Raw genomic sequence first — 19,419 nt, 5'->3', positions numbered from 1 at the left:
GTATGGCGGAAAATAAAATGTAAAAAATCAGCATGAGTCCCCTTTAGTAGGCATAAATATCAATAAACTGCATGTCCAGACTCATTATTTTGCAGCTTCTTCTCCCAAACAGAAGAATTAAACAGATAAATGGAATAAAGCGATCTGTCAGACTATTTAGCTTGAATGAAACCGGCCCATCACAGCTAGGTAATGACTGCCAAGAGACTATTGTAACGGGGGGGATGCAAATGGTTTGGCACAGTTTGCTACAGTTTGTTAGGCATTTTGTGAGGCTGATTACTACCTTCAGACAGTTAATTTGTGTATCAAAAAGGAACAGTTTAAAAGAGCGCATTTGTCTGCAATGTGGCAAAAACAAAATTTGAGATGAAGATAAAGAAAATGACTAACTGAGATAAACACAGACACGACAACAACAACAGCAGCTCCTTAGTTTGCTAGTGTGTCCTGTAAATCATCCTTAACACAATGACTGTACGGAATCATTCATTCTCAACAAAGCAAGTTTCTCAGGTTGTGAGGATATTCAGCACGTTAGCAGCTACACTGCTCTCTGCTTTCTAATTTCGTCTTTAACTTTGCAAAACTAAGATATCGTGTTTGCAGAAGATTCATCTTCTCAGTGTAACTCGATTTCAGGCGGGAACATGGGAGCAAAAGTTGAAAAAACAGGCAGGAGTTACTAATAAAAGATATTAGCAGTGTCATTCAAGGTTAAAGTCTATTATAGTGTCTCCCTGAGAAACTGCTGTAATTTTTTTGTTTTGGTTCTTAACATAAAGACTTTACAGCTTCAAATAAGCTAAACATGTCCGAGGCAAACACTGTTTGTTTTGAATATTGGATCATTTTGGAAAATTATGATGTGGCCATGCTCATTCAGAGAGACTAAAATATGCTTTATTTCAAGGAGAAAACACAAAATGTACAAGCTGGTTTAAAAATACACTCATTTAATTAAAAAGGTGTAATAACATTAATAACAAAGAAAAACTTTACTAAAACTCCATTCTTATGTTTTTCTTGGCTCTAACCAAACTATTTCTGGATTTTCCTTTTATCTAAAAGGTAAAAAAAAAAAGTTGCAAACATGAGGGACCAACTTTAGCAGCTAATTGGACAAACTCCCGAAGTAGCAGAGGAGTGCAAAAAGGAAAACAACAGCATCAAGGACAGAAACTGAAAGGATGGAGTTATCTTTCAGGTCCACACAAAAAAATCCCCATAAGAGCAAAAGACAAAGTCAAACGAAAGAAAAGTTGCAGCAAACAAAGAAAATAAGCAGGTTATTGTCAATCCATGTTTAGCCATTACCGCTGACCCTTGCAGGCCAGTCAAACCACTGACCTGTGTTTTCCCCAGTAGTGTGTAGGCCAGCTGGACCTTGGTGTAGTGCGAGACATCGAAGTGCTTACAAGTCTTCGACAGAGCGACGTCAAGCTGCTCCTGGAGCCAGAAATAGGCAGATGACAAAGAGGGGAAAAAGGGCCAAAGTAAGGGGAAAGGGGGGGGAAAAATAAAAAGAGAGGGATTATCGTTCTTAAGACCGGGGATTTAGATATGGACGTGCAGTTGTAAAGCTATCACACACAGCCAAGGGCAGGTAATTGGATGTGGATGTGTGTGTGTGTCTAAGACTTTGACAAAGAGATAAGGGGAGGCAAGGAAAGTTAGCATGAGAGTGTGTAATGTGTAACAATGAGCTGACCTCAAAGAGCACAGCGCCGATAAAGGCTAAATGATCAATCGCCTTGCATCGCAAATCATTTTCTCATGCCTTAAAAAGCAAAAAAACTAGAACTGCACGACAGGAAGTAACTAGTCAGTAAAGTAATTAAGAGAGCCAGATGACTACGTATACAACATATGCTGGGGACGCGTATATTCATACATTTAAAAGACCGTCTTAGATGCACAATAGATGGTCCAAGTGCTTCTGACTGTAGTAGCTTTATGATTTTAAAGGATTTTGCATCACTTCTTAACTAACTCGTGCTGACAGGTAAACAAACGAGCACCCAGGCAGGTGGATGTGCACACGAGCACGTCTCCTTCTTGTTTACGGACAAAACTGTAAGTAATTAATCTACTCAGGCGCAGCAGCAGGCGTAAAGAGAAAATTGCCTTGCATACCATTTATTACACACACACACACACACACACACACACACACATATGCACGCACACATATCACGACACAGCCAGAGATGAAACAGATAATTTACTATGCCTGCACACTCATAATAACGACTTTTCTGAATGTGTCAATATTTGGCAGACCCAGAATAAGAAAGGCAAACTATGAAAAAATGTCAAAATGAAGCATAAATTGCTTCTTTCAGATCAAGGCTTCTGGAAAATGATGAGGTTAGAACTCCATATTACACACTGCTAAACGTCCTTTTACTGCTCTCTGCTAATGGAATTAGAGACGAAGCATGGACGCACATACCTCGATCTGCTCCAGAGTGTCTTGTAGTTTGGAATTCAACTCGCTGTGGAAATAAGAAGGTGGATGAGAAAATATAATTTTTTTATTTAAGACATTTAATTGCTGTCAATTACATTTTCTGATCTGTTTGAAATGACAACAAATATTAGAAAATGTCCATCACAAATGACTCTAAACCAAATGCACACTATTTTTAACCATTTAACTTCATTTCAGCTGTAAAGAAAAACAATAACAAACAATACTGAAGATCAAATTATGAATGAATTAGTTCAACTAATTGGTTTATTTAAAAAAACATGAAAATCACTGATGGATGAAAACCAAGTTTGGAAATATGTGTGCCAGTGAAATAAACTGTGAATGCTGATAGTGTGTGTTTCTGTGCAAGCATCATGCTATCTGAGATACAAAATGCCCACGCATCCTTGGCGCGCGTTCAGATTTCGACTCATCCTGGCGAACACTTTCAACTCTGAAGCTGAGAAGCATCAACAGGAAACATGACTATTTTGCAGATCCCAAGACTCCGATTCAATTCCCTTGTGACTTCCCCGCCACTGCATCCATTCATAATCACCCTCTGTTTCACTGTTTTCCTGCCTCTGTCACCGCTTCGCTCGGGGTCTTTTTCAGGTCAGCCTGCTCTTATGTTGTGCCTTGTGAGTGTGTAGTTGCCGAAGGGAGAGTGTGTCCTTAACAAATTGCTAATTAAGCATCTAGCTACAGTGAGGGATAGGCAGTGAGGAAGAAGAGAAGGAGTCCGCAAAGGGACAGAAGCTGCACGTAGCAGTTTGCAAAACAGGTGAATAAATGAGTCAGACACTTTGAAATTCGGTAATGTATCTACGTGTGTAGACATGCGTGTGCGTTTATAAGGTGCACAAAGCGAAATGTGGGTGTTTAGACTGAAAAAAAAAAGGCAGAGATGAGAATAAAAGTTAGGAAGGACTGATTTGCAGCAGCCAGCCTCAGTTTAACTTTCAGTGATGACTAAGCTGTTTACCACAGGTATGAGATACAGTCGGGGATGCAAATGCGTGACAGCAACGATAACATCAGAAACTCTTGGCCACAATATGAAAAAGGAAGTCACAGCCAATTCCTCTATGATTAAAAGCCAAGATAAAGAAAATTAGTTGGAAGGCAGCTGGAAAGCAGGATCATCCAGAGGGATGAACTGATCAATGCTAATAAATCTGAATGTACACAGGAAAGGCCCAAAGTAGAGCAAGACTAAGAACATCCACCAGAAGGGCAGAGGCCAGGATGATAAATGCCCCTGTGGTGGCTGGGTGTGGTTTTTGCTTAGCTGCAGGAGGAGAGGTGGGGCAGAGTGATTCGGGGAGTAGTGCCAGGTTGAGCTCAGCAGCACAGCTGCTGCACGTTTGCTAATCTGCTTCTTCCTTTTTATGCGGTAGCACGCTGGGAGCTGGACTGACACATGCAGAGTCCATGCCAGTGGACACAAACACACACGTACACAGCCCTGTGTGAAAGACCGGTTAAGACTCGTGTGTGATCCGTAAGCCAGGTACTGTAGCCTCTAGTGGAGCACAGTTTGCGTTTGTTATAACGTGTCTGTGTGTGTGCGTGAGAGAGACAAAATAAAGAATGTAAGAGGCCAAACCGATCCCTGATTGATTCTGTGCAGAGGTGAACTCAAGGTTAGCAGTCTCTCCTACAGCCCTGTTATGAAACATTAAAGTGTATTATGTGGCAGTGCAGAGTAACAGGAGCTAAACTGCGAGCTAAAAAGTACTGAGAAAGCATAAAAGAAAAATATAATCATTAGCAGTGTAGGCTGACGCGAGCACAACCTCGGTTGCTTTTTTCTTTAGTGGCAGACCTCAAATATCACCAAACACAGAAGCTGTTTTCAGTGTGTACCTTGGCTGTCTACCTTGCTAGCTGCAAACTTCTGCAAGTTTGTCCAAGTTTTTGGACAAAGACAATTTTAGTAGATTTTGCCTCTGCACACCACATTTAAATCAAATAATCAATATCTGACTGAAGTGCAGACTTTCAGCTTTGATTCAAAGGGTTTTTAAAGGATAGTGCATTAACTGTTTAAAAATTACAGCTATTTTTATACATAGCTCTCCATTTTCAGAGGCTTTAAAGTAGCTAGAAAGCTGACTGACACACAGGTTTCTTGGCCAGGTTATCTCACTACATTAAGACAAATTAGGCAGATAAAAGATCTGGAGTTGATCCCAAGTGTTGAACTTGCATTTCGTAGCTGTTCACAGGAACTCTTGATATAAGGTTGAAAGACATGTTAGTACAAGTGAAGGAGGCCTCCATTTACTAAATAAACCTTTGAGAGAGACAGCAAAAACATTAGGAGTAGCCAAATCCACAATCTAGTGTATTCTTAAAAAGAGGACAAGCTCAAATCGTTTCCTTTCACAACATCCATCCGAGTAAGGAATACTGTCAAAGAGGTAGGTGCATCATTATCAAGGTCTACAACCAAGAGGCGCCTTCATGAATATAAATGTAGCAATGTGCAGTTGTTAAACAAGAACAGGAAGGTTAGATTAACATTTGCCAGAAAACATCTAAAAGAGTCTGGACAGTCCGGAAAAAATTATCTGAACAAATGAAACCATGATGAACTTCCACCAGAATGAGAAAATTATGGAAAAGGAGAGAAACAGCTCCTGATCCAAAGTATAAAACATCATCTATCAAACATGTATGGCTGCCAGTGGACCCAGGTCACTGGTGTTTATAGATGAAGTGACTGCTGATAGAAGAAGCAATGAATTGTGGAGTGGACAGGGCTATGCTCTCTGCTCATATTCAGCCAAATACTGCAAAACTCAGTGCTTCACAGCGCAAGTGGATATCCAAAGCAAACAGCAAAGGCAACCTAAGAGTTTCTCAAAGCAAAGAATGTGATAGTCACCTGATCTCAACCCAATAAAGCAGCTTTTCAGTTACTGAAGACAAACCTGAAAGCAGAGAGACCCATAAAAAAGCAGCTATGGCCTGGCGGAGCATCCCACGTGAGGAAACACAGCATTTGGTGATGTCCATGAGTTCAAGACTTCAAGCAGTCACAGACTACATTTTTTACCCAAGTATTAAAAATAATCCTTGTATTTAAAATTCAATTATTTTGTCCATTTCAGTTTAAAACTCTAAAAATGAGGGAGTACATGTAAAGAAATGGCTGTAATTCCTGAACAGCAGTTAGGTCATTTTTTAGTCTTTTGGTTTAGTTTACAGCAGTGGACTCACCTGCACTTTTAATAATACATCTACACAGAATGCATGATATCCAGTGAGCTAAAGTGGCTGATTTAATCATACATTACTGAAGCCTTAAATGAGTTTCTAAGCCTAACTTAAGCACACTTGGCACAAAATTTTCGACCTCTTGGTTGTTGAGATCTACAAGAAGTCAATGAGAGCCAATCACCTACTGCTGTTCAGTCCTTCTCCTCTGTATGCGTCACTGTCCAGTACATACGGTTTAATGCACAGATGCAGCTCCTCCCTATATACTGGCAGTCATCGCTGATCAGACAGAATGCATAAATAACAGATGAGCAGGAAAAACCTAATTAGCAATCTGTTCCCTGCAGGGAAAACAAGCATTGAAACATAGTTTGATGGAATTTAGGAGGGTTTTTTTCACCCCATTTTCACGAATAACTGGCGAAAGGTGTCCATAGAGCCTTGGGGCTAGTTTCTTCACACTGACTTGATGACTCACTAAAACAGATGATGTGTGTTGTGCTTTCAAGGATCTGCAGGATCCTCAGATTTTGTGAGAGTGACATTTTTGCTGGAGTTATAATAGCCACTGCACAACACAGGTAGAAAGGCAACAAAGAAGCAGGGAAAGACCTTGGAAGAGTGAAAGATGGGGGAGAGGGGATGGCAGTTGCTAGAATTATGCCAGACAGAAAGCAGCTGAGGTTTGTGGAAAGCTAAAAGAGAAGAGGGTAAGTAGGAATCAGTTTAAAGATAAAAGAGTTTAGAAAGAAAAGCAGCGGGGGAAATTGATCCTGTCAGACTGTTAGAATGTGCTTAGCTTGTTTTACTATTTTTTTCAGGTACAAGATTTTATGTAATATTTCCTGAGGTATTTGCAACTAATGTCTTTATTGGAGTTCTGCATGGGTACTATTATGACTTGCTGGCTCCAAGGTAACACCAAAAGCTGATACAATGTAATGGATTATTCAGTAACGCTTGTAAATTTTATCAGATTTCTGAGTCACTTTCCTTTTTTATTTTGCTTTTTGTTAATTCATTACTTTGTTTTCCGGACTAAAACTTATGCAAACCTTGGATACAGATGCATACGCTCTGATTAATCTGATAAACTGAGTATTTAGTACAGCAGCTAACATCAAAACCCAGTTAGATCCAAATATTAAAGAGAGACAACATGTCTCACTAAAACTGGTTTGCTGGAGAAATTAAGACACGATCGATACTTTCTGCTTATTATTGGAAAGGGCAAGCTACAAATCAATGAAAATGTTACTTCTTTCCCCCTTGGATGCCTACTAGGGGTAACCTAGTGGAAACTGAGTGGTTTCTGTCATATTTCAGGCATCCAGAACAAAATGACTACGTGTACGTCAGAAGTCCGAGTGATCTCCGCCTACACAGGTTACTATGGACACCCTTGGACAAATCCAGACATCGTTATTGGTACATATTAAGGTGTCAAGTCTTGTCAGTAAGGGAACGGGGTTGGTCGCCTTTATCATCTTCCTTCCAAACTTATAAAGCACCAGAAAAAGTAACAAGCCACAAATACAGAAATGGGCAGGGAAACTACAAAAAAAACCCCCAAAAAACATCCATCGGACCAAAGAAACTGAGCTGACTCTGAATATGCTCGGGGGGTAGGGGGTGGGGGTACCCCTTTATCATGATCTCTAAAGCATAGCAAGAAAACACAAATTCAAGTGACACACTATTACTCGTGACGCTTGCTTGCTGATGTTGGGCAGGCTGCTCTAAACTGTTCACATGCTGAGCTGTACTTCTCCTGCACAATAAAACAAACACATCTAGCACAATCTTTCTATTTCTGCAGAATCATGATGGCAGCAGGCATTTATAATTATATGCACGACATACCTTAATTGTGTAATAGTCCAATAATTTTACTTTGACAGAAGAAAACACACACACAAGCTCAGACTAGACACCGCCTTTGTAATTCTAAGATCACAGCGGAGTTCACATTTCGTGAATACAATGCTGGACACATGGGGTCCTTAAGCTGCCTGAAGAAAATGGACCAAGACAGCCGTTTAAGTACCTTCATGGGCAGACGATATTGACTTTTAAAGGGTAAGGAACAAATGGAGTCAAACGAAGAGTGGGCATGACAAATGTACAACCTTCAGCAATCAATGGAAAAGCATCGCTACAAGGTTAAATGGAAGTGTAGCAGACGGGCAACGGGCCGCCTAAGGGGTATGGACAGAAAGTGCAGTTTGTTACTGCGCAGCATGACAGATGTGTAATCAGTGTACCCATGTTATAAACTGCATCCACTGAGGAGGAAGAAACAGTGGAAGAATTTAAAAAACAGCACGAGTGTGAAGAGCAAGCAAACTTCCACTGCTAGAACAAGTTTTACGATGATCACAAACAAGTTACTGCACTGATAGGCTTCTTGTGGTGGGTGTTGACACTGGTGGCAAATGGTGCAAGGTCTAATCCACGCACCCACAGTCGAGCACATTTAAAGAGCATCACTTTCGAAATGAAACTGCAATGATGATAAATTAATGACGGTGGAAACAGGGGTGATAGCTACATGTATAGGCGGCAGCTGCAGGCGGGAGGGGACAGTGGGAGGATTTTTCCACACCAAAACAATCCCTTCTGCATAACGCCGCCTTATTGATCACCATTTCCCAACAGTCAGGTTGTCATTCTGGCATCACAACGAGGCTGCCTTTGTTTTCTGCTCCACTGTGTTAAGACATTGTGGGATATAAAATAAAATCTGCATGTGCATGTTTGCAAAGGCAATGGGAATCTTTCACTGCATTTTTTTCTGTTCCTTAACGATATGTCTTTCAGATACTGTCCCTCTGTTGTATGTAGTTATTTTGGGGGGATTTTTTTTGGCCTGACATGTTGAACCTCCATGGTTCAAAAAAATAATCTTTTATATCTATCAAACTGTGTTATCTTTGACAATCTAAAGAAATTATGTGTTTTGCAACAGGCTGTTAGGAACACAGTGTCCCGTAATACAATTTACAGACACAATTTTTCAGTTCAATTCCATTTTATGTATAGGGCACCAAATTTAAATACCCTACAATAATACAAAGAAAACCAGCCAAAGTGGGAAGGAAAAACTCCCTTTTAGCAGGAAGAAAACTCCAGCAGAACCAGGCTCAGGGAGGGACAGCCATTAGCCGTGACTGTCAAGAAACTGACTAAAAAGGAAAACAAAAAGATGGATCCGTGGGCAGGTGAAATGGGTGGAGATGATCATTATTCATCTCTCTGGCATCCCGGATCAATCTGTCAATGCATAAAAAGGTCTGAACACCCAGCTACAAACCGTCAAGTATTCACTATATTTCCCGTTTTCTCTGCAACAATCATCCCTAAAGCTTTTCAAATCTCACTCTTACATTTTAAAAAAAGGAGAGCGTAAAAATAAAGAAGCTACTCATTGCTTTACATTTGTCACCACCTCTGATAAGTTTTTCCAGTCTAACTATCTCTGTGGCACAACCTTCACGCTTCCTGCCTGTAACTGGTAATATGTGTTTTCCAATCTGAGGACTTCAGAATTAAAGCTCGCCAAAAACACCAAACCAAATGTTTAAAAAGAAAACTGTGGCTGAAGTAAAGATGTTCTGGTTCAGATTGAAATATCAGCGCACTAATAATGTCTTTGGAGGGTTAAAACTTTTAGAAACTACTGTGATATCACACCTAATGCAAACAAGGGGACATAACAAGCCCTGTTAATGCTACGTCTTACACCAGAGCAATTCGATTCCAGCCATGAAAAAAAAGACACATTTCAAGAGAAACCAATCAATATTTTAAAATCAGGTCAATCTCTAAATTTCTTCTACCCCAAATAAGAATTGACAATGGAAGATGTAAAACAACAGCATAACTCATGAAAATCATATTCATAACAAAATATTTTCCAGACAGAAAAATGAAGTCGATGCCTACTCCCGCTGGATACGGTAACATATCACTCTATCAATCTGCTCGTACTCTACCTGATGCAGCTGTAGTGTTTAAAGGTGCTGGCGGCCTTCTGACATTCCAGACACAGCTGGATTGCACCTGGATAATCTTCCTCCTAAAGAACCAGAGGAGTTATAATGTTTAATGCATGTTACATGACACAAAAATATAGGATTTTCAGTGTGGCTTAATGGAAAAACTAGTCCATAATCACACCAGGTGAAAGCTGTGGATGATGGTTTACTATAGATTTACGATTCTGATCCAGTCTAATACTACAATTTTCTTAAAATGCTTATAACAGCAGGTACTCTGCAAATAACCAAGGATTACACACAGTGGCAGTGAAATCTATTCCATATACTGTACTGCTGACCTTAACAGCACATATAGATTTGTATTTGTCTCTCATGTTTGTGTGGGTTTTGCTTTCAATGTTGAATCCCCACTGATGTTTGACCTTTTACTGTCAATTAATAACACAGAGCGTGTGTGTGTGTGTGTGTGTGTGTGTGTGTGTGTGTGTGTGTGTGTGTGCGCGTGTGCGCGTGTAGGGATTACTATACCTCAAGCATCTCGCTGAGTCTTACATCTGTTCTTTGCTGTGAGGGGGAGCAATGACAAGCAGAAAAACACATGAATACAGCATCAAATACCTAAGAGGACACAATACGAACTAATAATCTATTCAAACTTGCTCTGCGCTTTCCTGCTGTGATCATGTTGGCAGCATATTTTTCTGATTACAGTGTGAGCAAATGATTAAAGTGATTAAAAGAGAGCATGTCTGATTAACTCCCAGCTTAATTTTAAATCATGTGTAGAGAAACTGTTGCAGTGATTACTGAAGACTGCATTTATTTGTTAACAGTAACATCACACTGTGTTTATGAAGTTATTTCAGAGCGATGTAGGTCAGTCAGAATCAGAGGACTACATCATACTTAAATGATTTTGCAGGTCAACCAATACACATTAGTAAATAAAAAGAGTAGAAAGAAAATAGTGCACAGAAAAATGTATTCATTACTAGAGTAATTCAAAGGACAGCACCAAGACAAAAGTCAGAATTTACAATGTTGAAAGTTGAATTAACCAAAACAACAGAATGAATCCTTGCAGGATGACCTCAAGAACCAATTAAAGATCACTGATGTGTGATACTGAGAATTGTTGAATTGTTGAAGAATGATTAGAAGTCGAGCTCAACTTTTTGTATGTAGGATGCAATTTGAGCACCTAAATATGCGAGCGCAAAGCACCCTCTCCACATATACACCTGAAACTTCATGTTTGTTAAGGCACCTCGTTGCCCCCTTCAAAGGTGACATGAGCTCAACTCATTACCCAACCACAGATATATTCAACTACAACAGCGAAGTCACTTAAATTCATTGATAGTCTATTCCATGCTCACTGGTCAATACATCACTGTTAACATGTAGTGCTTGTTAGCAGCTGCTGAAACACAGAAACTTGTGGTTGCTCCGTGGTTGCTCCCTGGTCTCCCCCCCCCCCAAAAAAAAAGCTGCATAGTAAACCATGTGAGTTAACTTTACCAGGGTCTTGATGGTCCTCAGAGACTTGAGCAGGCCTGTTAGCAGTTGTCGCCTTCTCTGATTGGCCAGGAGACCGAGGCTGGCCTCGGTGAATCCCTCCTTTGCCACACTCAGTTGCCTTCGCAGAAGAAGTCTCAGGTCAATGTTACCAAGTATTCAGAGGTCAAAAACAAGACGGTAAGCAGCACAAGAGAAGATATATACACACAGAACCATAGCCCAGGTAGTAGTAGACTTTAAGAGTAATAGATGAATGCACCATTATTTTGTTATGCTTTCAGTGCTGAGTAAAGATCTTGAGGTCTAAGCTTATAACTCATAATTCCATAAAATCTGACAAGGTCCCAAATCACTGCTGGCTGAAATGCAGCCAAAACTATGACACCTCTATAGATAGTACCTCTCTCGTGACCTCCTACATACTTAATGGCAACAATTTGAACCAAAACTGTCTCATTTGTATTCATCACTCCATAACATCTGTTGACACTGATTTTGAGTCCAGGTCTTGTGTAATTTGACATAGATCAGCCTTTTTTCCTTGTTTCCCTTTCTTAAGAATGGCCTCTTGACAGCCGTCCTTCCACTGAGACCATTTCTGATGAGGCTTCAGTGAACAGCAGATGGATTAACTGAAAGGCGAGATGCATCTCTCAGGTCCCATTGTCAGGCCTTTGCCTTTCCTGACTTTCATATACTGTTTATTTTCTGTAGATAGTAAGTTTATTCCTCACACCTCTTCTTTTGTCCTTCACTTGTCCCATTCCCTCTAACTTATTAAGGGGGCACAGCACACAGTGCTGACACATGCCAAGTTCTCAGCTAACAGCTCCTTGGGAATTATTGGTGCAAAAATACTATTTTATACCTTTGGCAATATTTTTGACTAAATTCAAGAAATAAGCCACTAACAAATTGCTTAAAGATACAATGTATAATTGGTTCTTTATTAAGTCGTTGGTTATGTCTAGACACAGCACTGGTTCATCGCTTAAGCGTTTTTATGCTTGAGTGATTCAGGTCAGTGCTAAATAGCTTCATGAACAAACAAACAAAAACAAAAAAAGGGAGACTCCAAAAACGGTTAGGTAAAAGGACTGGACTGAAAATGAGTGAAAAAGCAGCCAATGTCAAGCAGCCAAGAAAAACAGGAAGTTCTGGCACCCTGGAAGTAAAATATAATAAAATAAGAGGTGACCCTAGACTTTTGTACCTGAAGATGACTTTTTCTATTTATACAAATCACTGAAATAATTGAGTATCTGAGCTTTCAAAAGGAATAACCATGAAACAAGAGTCTATTATTTAAATTTAAAAAGAGTGACAGGGGTAGGGTAACCATATGATTCAATCCAGCCCTGTAAGACCTTTGATGCCATTTCCCCAACACATCTTGTCCATCTACACTTTATTATAAAAAGAAACTGTTACATAGCATTGTATGCTACATGTCCATCGAAACCTTCAGGAATTGGCAGCATAAAGCTTTGTCTTATACCACCCACACAAACCACATAGCGGCTCGAACAAACAAAGAACAGATCATGTGTGGTGGCAGGTTTTGGACAGCTACTTTATTTTAAGACAACAAGACAAAAATATTTCTCAAATGTGACCACATCAACAAACTGAGAATATCTGAATGAAAGCCATTATGGTTATGAGGAAAGCACTTAATATGCAGATGCACTTTGAATGAGCTGTTTGAGTAGGTTTCTCAGAATAGATGATATGTAACAGAACGCAATTACCTCCTTGCATTAGTGCAAATGACTGCTGCCAGCTGCAGGTTGGTCTGTAACGCCGTCACTCTCTCTAGCTCCTGTAAATAAGAAATGAGATGGTAAGAAGAGAGAGAGCAACATACTATGCCTTTAAGTGCTTTAAGAAAAGACTTTAGAATGAAATGGGTTATTACCAGTTGTGACACTGTAGCTGGTATTTATTTTCACCCTTTTTCACTCTGTTTGTCTGTTCAACAGTATGAAAAAACATGGAGACAACACCTGCAGCAGGTAGGCATTCAAGATGAGAGCATTACAACCAAACAAGATGTCGATGTGAACCTTAACATGAGCCTTTAAGAACTCAGAGACATCATGGCTGGTGTAGTCCCATTGCAAGATGGTTTATTGTTGGACAAAAGTTCTGAAAGCTCACCGACATAAAGACATCACCACACTTGCTCAGTTATGATACTTTCTATACAACAATCACTTCCCCCATCCAGCACATAAAGACATAACAGCAAATTCCATCTACATTCTGTTGCAAACAGACAGATAACACAAATGATGTTCTTATTGTAAGAAATTTATCAGAGCCAAAGTATACCACAGTTTAGGAGAATAACTTTCAAAACAGAGAAAAATCAGAGAATGTCTTCCTTCCCTTCGGTGTTGACATTTAGAAAAGGATCAATGAGCACTTTGCTCCGAGAGTGCAGTTATTATGCCACTTGAATGACCTCGGCTGAGAACAAGCACACCCTTAGCCAATACAGGGCCAACGGACAAACAGCTTACTGTCGTATTTTTGACTTTCCTTGTCTTCTTTGTGCTTTTATCTTTTTTTTTTTTTTTTTTTTTATCTGCCAGATGTCATGCCTGAGGTGGGAGAAGCTTGTTGTTTGATCCTCTTTTATAATGCTGTATTACTTTTCCACAAGAAAGGTCCAGTGTTGGCAAAAAGAAAAAATCCTCATAACACTGTCAGGCAAAAAACAACCTTTTACCAATGGAATATAATCCAGGGAAATTCAATTTTCCACGGTCATTAAAAATAAACCAACAACACCAAAGAGGCACTTCAGCTGTGGGTACGAGAACAATAAGCCGATTCAAACAGATCTGCCCTTATGATCTTGAGTGTTGACAAAGACCTTGTCAAGTCCTCATAACACTTTGCAAGGGCTCATGTAATAGTCAGAGGTTTCTCTTAAGGTACGTACACCATGTGATATGGATGTTTTTCTGGGTGAATATAAGACACCATTCATGTGTCAGGATATAAATACCAAAAAAGTGTATTTTGAACATTTCTATGAAAATTAAATCCGTGCCGAGGCCAACAGTGGACTTTTAAAGTCCAGTGCACTTCCACCATCCACAGGGCCCTCAACAATCAGCATAAAGTAACATTATCACCTCATTGACAAAAATCAACAATAACTGAAAATGTAGAAGCTTCAAGCCAGAGCTGTTACAATGTATTGTATCAAATTTGGTGTGTAGGTGCCAGGAAAGTCTTAATAAGAGCTTTTTGTCTTTTTCCATTGCATTCTAGTGTTTCTCAGCCAATCCAATTAAACCATACATGATCAGTGTTTGGTTGTGATAATACCATTAGTGCCAGGTACTGCAATACCCAACATTATAAAAAATTCAACTAAAATTTAGTTTTTTTCAGTAAAGCAAAAAAAATTTAAGCTCATTATAACACTAACGCTGATTTCTCTGATCTTTATTCTCAAACATGTATGAGTCACCAAGTATCTGAGTATTTCTTAATGATAAATTCATAAGCAGCAGGTTAAAAATAGCAGGTACCAGTGTAGCATTTGCGTGTAATTCGGTTATACTTTAAAATATGTCCTCAGAACTTGCCCTAAGATGTAGGAATGAGCTGGGATTTGGATGACTCAGCAGGTTTACCTCAGGTGTAACTGAAAAACTGACTGGAACAAATAGATTCATGCGCTGGGAGCAGCGCAGGCGAACAACCGTAAGCAACATTTATTGAAGCCAGACTCATCCGAATGTTCACACCGAAGGGGATCGTGCAGTTTCAGTTACAGACATCACTCTCACAGCTAAAATCTCTCTTTTTACTCCCAAAGATAATGGCAAGTTAAAATACACTGTCTATATAATAACAGGATATGTGCACTTGTTGGAAAATCAGGTCAATGATGAACCCATGAACCCTAATCACCTGTGTTCCAGTATCTACCATCCTCTATGCCATATATTGGTGATCATTATCAAGATAAAGTAATACCGCACTCAACAGTTATTGCAGTTAAACAAATGCCACAGTGAGCTAGTACAAAGGTGCTGATGCATTCTGTTACCTGTGGATTACACGGGGAAGCACAAAGACAGCTTGAATGCTCACACATACAGGTTCAACCAGAAACACACATACTTTTTCAGACACACACACACACACGCACACTCCACACAATGAGCGCTCAGTATGTAGCCCGAGGCTCCAATTTGTTGTTACACCACAGCTCCGAGCTGTCTACCTTATCTGTAAGCTACACTTAACCTGACAGAGGGCTCAATCAGCTTAGCTTGTGCAAGAGGAGATGCACTAACTGTGCACAGTGGTGGGCTCTGACAAATGGCCGGGCAGGTTTTAACAGATAAAAAAAGGTTGCACAGCTGGTTTGAATGGAAGGGGGAAAAAACATGTTTTACTGTACATTTCTATGTACTGTACATAAACAGGAAAAGTGAGATGACTCTAATGCAGTCACACCATACGGTCTGACTACAACGGCATCCACAAACACAGCTCTGTGGGTGTCGGTAGCAAAGGTTAAGGAGAAGGAGGTAGTTAGTCACAAGGGATATTTTTCCAAAGCTTCTCTATTCATATATTCGTAAGAGGTTATTCTGTGACCCCCACCACCAGCACGCACACTGACTTCGCACTGGCTCAGCGTTACCTATCCTGCTTATACATCCTAATGATGCTGCTGTTTTTGGCCTGGACCGGTTCACTTTGTAGTATTAAGGTCACTGGGAAGCAAAGTTAGGAAATATAAGTGCAGGCTCACACAGCTCCACATTCACACATGATTATCTAAAGGGTATGTGACCATACCTGCAGATTTCTAGAGACACTAATCCTGCTGGCAGATATATTTCTTACCAGATTCTAGTCCTGCCAGTGGAAGAAGCCCACAGTAAGACCATCAGACTTGGGTAAATTACAAATCTTCAAGGGAATTGGAAGTAAAGGCAAAAACAAAGAAGAGAAAACAGTAATTTTGATAAATAAGTGGTTCCAGAGGAAAATGACGGACTACCAGTGTAATCCATTTGTTTGCAGCAGTGCTGAGTGACCTGGTCAGGGCTACCTGCAGATTTATTACAGCCAGGTTTGCAGCAAAGTAATCTCCCCTTCCTGACAAGCCTAAGGGTCATGCAGTTTGGCCACTCAATCCAAAACTGTTTAAAGCTGACGAGATAAGAGCGGGCACTTATTTCAAACCACCCGGCAGCCCGTTTTATCAATATGGCAATTTAATTGGAAACACCTTGACCTCACAGAAAATGTTATATCTACACAAAGAAGAAAAAAAAACATTGCAGGAAAATCTGAGCATATTAACAAAAAAAAACACTATGAAAGAATTACAAACGCATGAATTAGTGATATTGGCTTGGCTGTCCAAGTATCCGTCAACACGAAGAAGAAGCCATATTACATTCGAGTGCAAGCGGAGGCCATGTGTCGCTGGAGGACACCAATAGCAGTGAGAGATGTTAGTCACTATATAGCTATGAATCACATCACGAGCTTATCAGCCCTTCATTTCAAGCACTGAGGCATGAGCGTACGTGTCTGTGCAATTTGTGTGCCCTTTGATGTCTTGCACACAGCAAGCGCTGGGGAGTAGTGGCATTGTACCCTTAGGTTGTGTGTTTCTGTGCAACATTTTTGATGAAATATCACACGAGAGGAAAAAAAATTAAGAAAAACGTTCAAGAACACAGGAGAGAAACCTCTGTTCCTATTGTAGTGTAGATACTCTAAGATATGAGTAAATCAAGAGACCAGCACGATGGCTTATATTAGTCTCCGAATCTTTCTGACTGAGACTAGAACCCCATCATCCTTCGCTTTATGATGTTCAGGTGGTGAATATGGAATCTCCCTGAAAAATCCAGAGGGCTGTAGGCTGACTGAATGCGAGTTGGGATGGGTGAATGGAAACGCTGCACTGAAACCTCTGCCAGTGTCTGCTAATAAACTCTGCTGTTATCGTGACTTTGCAGAGTCACAGGGAGGGTTGCGAAAATAATGATCAATTTACTATTCATAGGCCGACCTTCAGATGGCTTCACAATGCCAGTGATCTCAGTCCAGTTTCACTAGATAGCACAGTAAAGCTGTCAGTCATCTGCTGTTTGGCCAGGATAAATGCTTGGTATTCCCTGCGACTGCATATTTGAGTACTGTGTTCATTTTTTCTGGAGTTTTAGTCCAATTTTTCTCTTTGGGCTAAATACTTTTAATATACAGCACATTTGTCAACTCTGTTTTAAATGTGCTATATAAATATACTTGACCATACCAAACATCTGAAAACAAGATAACCTCAGTGAAAACACTGATTTTGACACATGCTAGAAACCGAGGCTATTTAAGAGATAGACGTATTGACAATGGTTTCAACTGGCTTTTAAGTTTTATATTAATATTTACTTTTATCTATAATACACAATCAATTGGGTGTTTTGTATCTTGCCCAAGGCTATCTTGATGTGTGGCCTAGAGGAGCTGGGGATCAAACCGCTGACCTTTCGATTAGTTGACAGCCAGCTCTGCCTTCTTCACTTGCCAGGATGCTGCCCAGGTAGGTGAACTGATTCACTTCCTCCAGTGGTTGCAATCCTACCATAATGGGGTCCTGTGTTGTCACATAGCCTATCCTCATGACCTTGGTCTTCTTTCCACTGATCCGTAAGCACACTTTGAAAGATCGTTCTGGCGACGAAGATTCAACTGCTCAACTCCATCGTTATACCTACCGCGATCTACGTTTGTGAGACGTGGAAAGCATCAGCCAGAATCGCCAAAAGACTCAATGTGGCCCAGCAGCGATGGCTAAGACGGATCCCGGGGGTCAAGTACATCGTCAAACTGCCACACGTCCCCTCCAGGACATTGTGACTGACCAGCGTGTGCGCTTTGGAGGTCTTGTTCTACGTCAACCCCCACATCGATTGCCTAAGATTGCCATCACATGGAACCCACCCCACGCAAACCAGGCCGTCTTTATAGGAGGACCTTCATCACTAGGTGACCAAAGAAGGGGTTTTATAGACTTAAGTTTTCATTCACATCCCAACTACGTTCTGCATTAAAACTAGAATGCTCCCCCCTCCGTTTTCTTTATCCGTGAATGGATTTAGATTTCTTATTGCCATGGTTACCAAAATTCAGTCATCATCGTTGCTGGCGTATTTAGATGACACATTCACAGAAACACATCTACTGACAACCCCACAGCGTCAAAATAACTACGTCCAATTATCGCATCTCATAGGCTGAGAAAAGACGTCACTTTAAACAGTGACTGATGTGTTTTGGAATTAAACGTCAGGAGCTGGAATACAGAGCACGTTATTCAGCGTGGTTTTGAGCCTACACTGGAGGCTTACCTTCACATAAGCAGGCTGTTTCTCCAGAATGAGATCGGCGACCTTTTTGGAAACCTGAAGACAAAGAAAGAGACGATAAACGTGAAAAGTAGAATTTAAAAAATGAAAAAAAGAAGAATGAATGAAGACTTTTTGATGTTCTTCCCAAATGTCACCCCACAGAAACTGTTTAGGCCACGCAATCTCGCTATTGAGGTTGGGCTGAGAATAACAATCAGGGATGTCTGCATCTCTGGCTCTACGCAGCTGAATCCTTTTAAAGGGAGTGTCTCGCATTCTCCGTTTCATTTCATTCATCGTCCTTCTCAATAACGTAACTCTTGTTTCTCTGAGAGAACTCTCCCTTTCCTCATTTCCCTTTGTGATTTCTTGTGTTCCCCTCTGTATGCCTTTGATTTACAGCTAAGGTGAAACTGTAATTACTGAAAAAGCTTGCGCCCATATGGTACAAAACACAGCATTAAAGGAGGTCATGAGATCAGGCTGACCCACCTCTGCTACGTGTGACGCCCATCACAACTTTTAGTGGAGAAAGGGGAAAAAGTGAGGAACACAGCAGGCCAATGGAAAATGAATAGCTTCATCCACACTGAAGGATCAGACAAACAAGGTCACACTGAATGAACAAGGTGGGGTCCACTCAAGTTTATTTATCCTGTTTAGTTGTCAAAATGCCTTCAATTAAATATTTTCAAGCATTAAGGAGTGTATGTGCATGACTATCGCTGTTAAGCACCACATGTTTTGAACTCCATGCCCCCAGTTTGTAGCACGTGCTCTCTCCGAGCTCAAG

General features: G+C 40.4%; 1 protein-coding gene across 2 annotated transcripts in view; it reads right to left on the bottom strand.

Annotated features, from left to right (window-relative positions):
- The window catches only part of vps50 (VPS50 EARP/GARPII complex subunit), a 127,609-nt gene that overhangs the window by 76,202 nt on the left and 31,988 nt on the right, over positions 1-19,419 (bottom strand). For both annotated transcript variants that reach the window (XM_004547928.3, XM_004547929.3), the window contains exons 5-11: positions 18,627-18,680; positions 12,978-13,048; positions 11,227-11,344; positions 10,234-10,269; positions 9,700-9,782; positions 2,456-2,498; positions 1,351-1,449 (exon numbers count right to left, since the gene is read on the bottom strand). In XM_004547928.3, the coding sequence (XP_004547985.1) occupies positions 1,351-1,449; positions 2,456-2,498; positions 9,700-9,782; positions 10,234-10,269; positions 11,227-11,344; positions 12,978-13,048; positions 18,627-18,680 (504 nt within the window). The remainder of the gene's footprint in view (positions 1-1,350; positions 1,450-2,455; positions 2,499-9,699; positions 9,783-10,233; positions 10,270-11,226; positions 11,345-12,977; positions 13,049-18,626; positions 18,681-19,419) is intronic.

The sequence above is a fragment of the Maylandia zebra genome, linkage group LG22 (assembly GCF_041146795.1).
Source record: "Maylandia zebra isolate NMK-2024a linkage group LG22, Mzebra_GT3a, whole genome shotgun sequence".
In the NCBI taxonomy this organism is placed as follows: domain Eukaryota; kingdom Metazoa; phylum Chordata; class Actinopteri; order Cichliformes; family Cichlidae; genus Maylandia; species Maylandia zebra.
The sequence above is the reverse complement of the archived record's forward strand: the minus strand, read 5'-3'. Positions and strand labels throughout refer to the sequence as shown.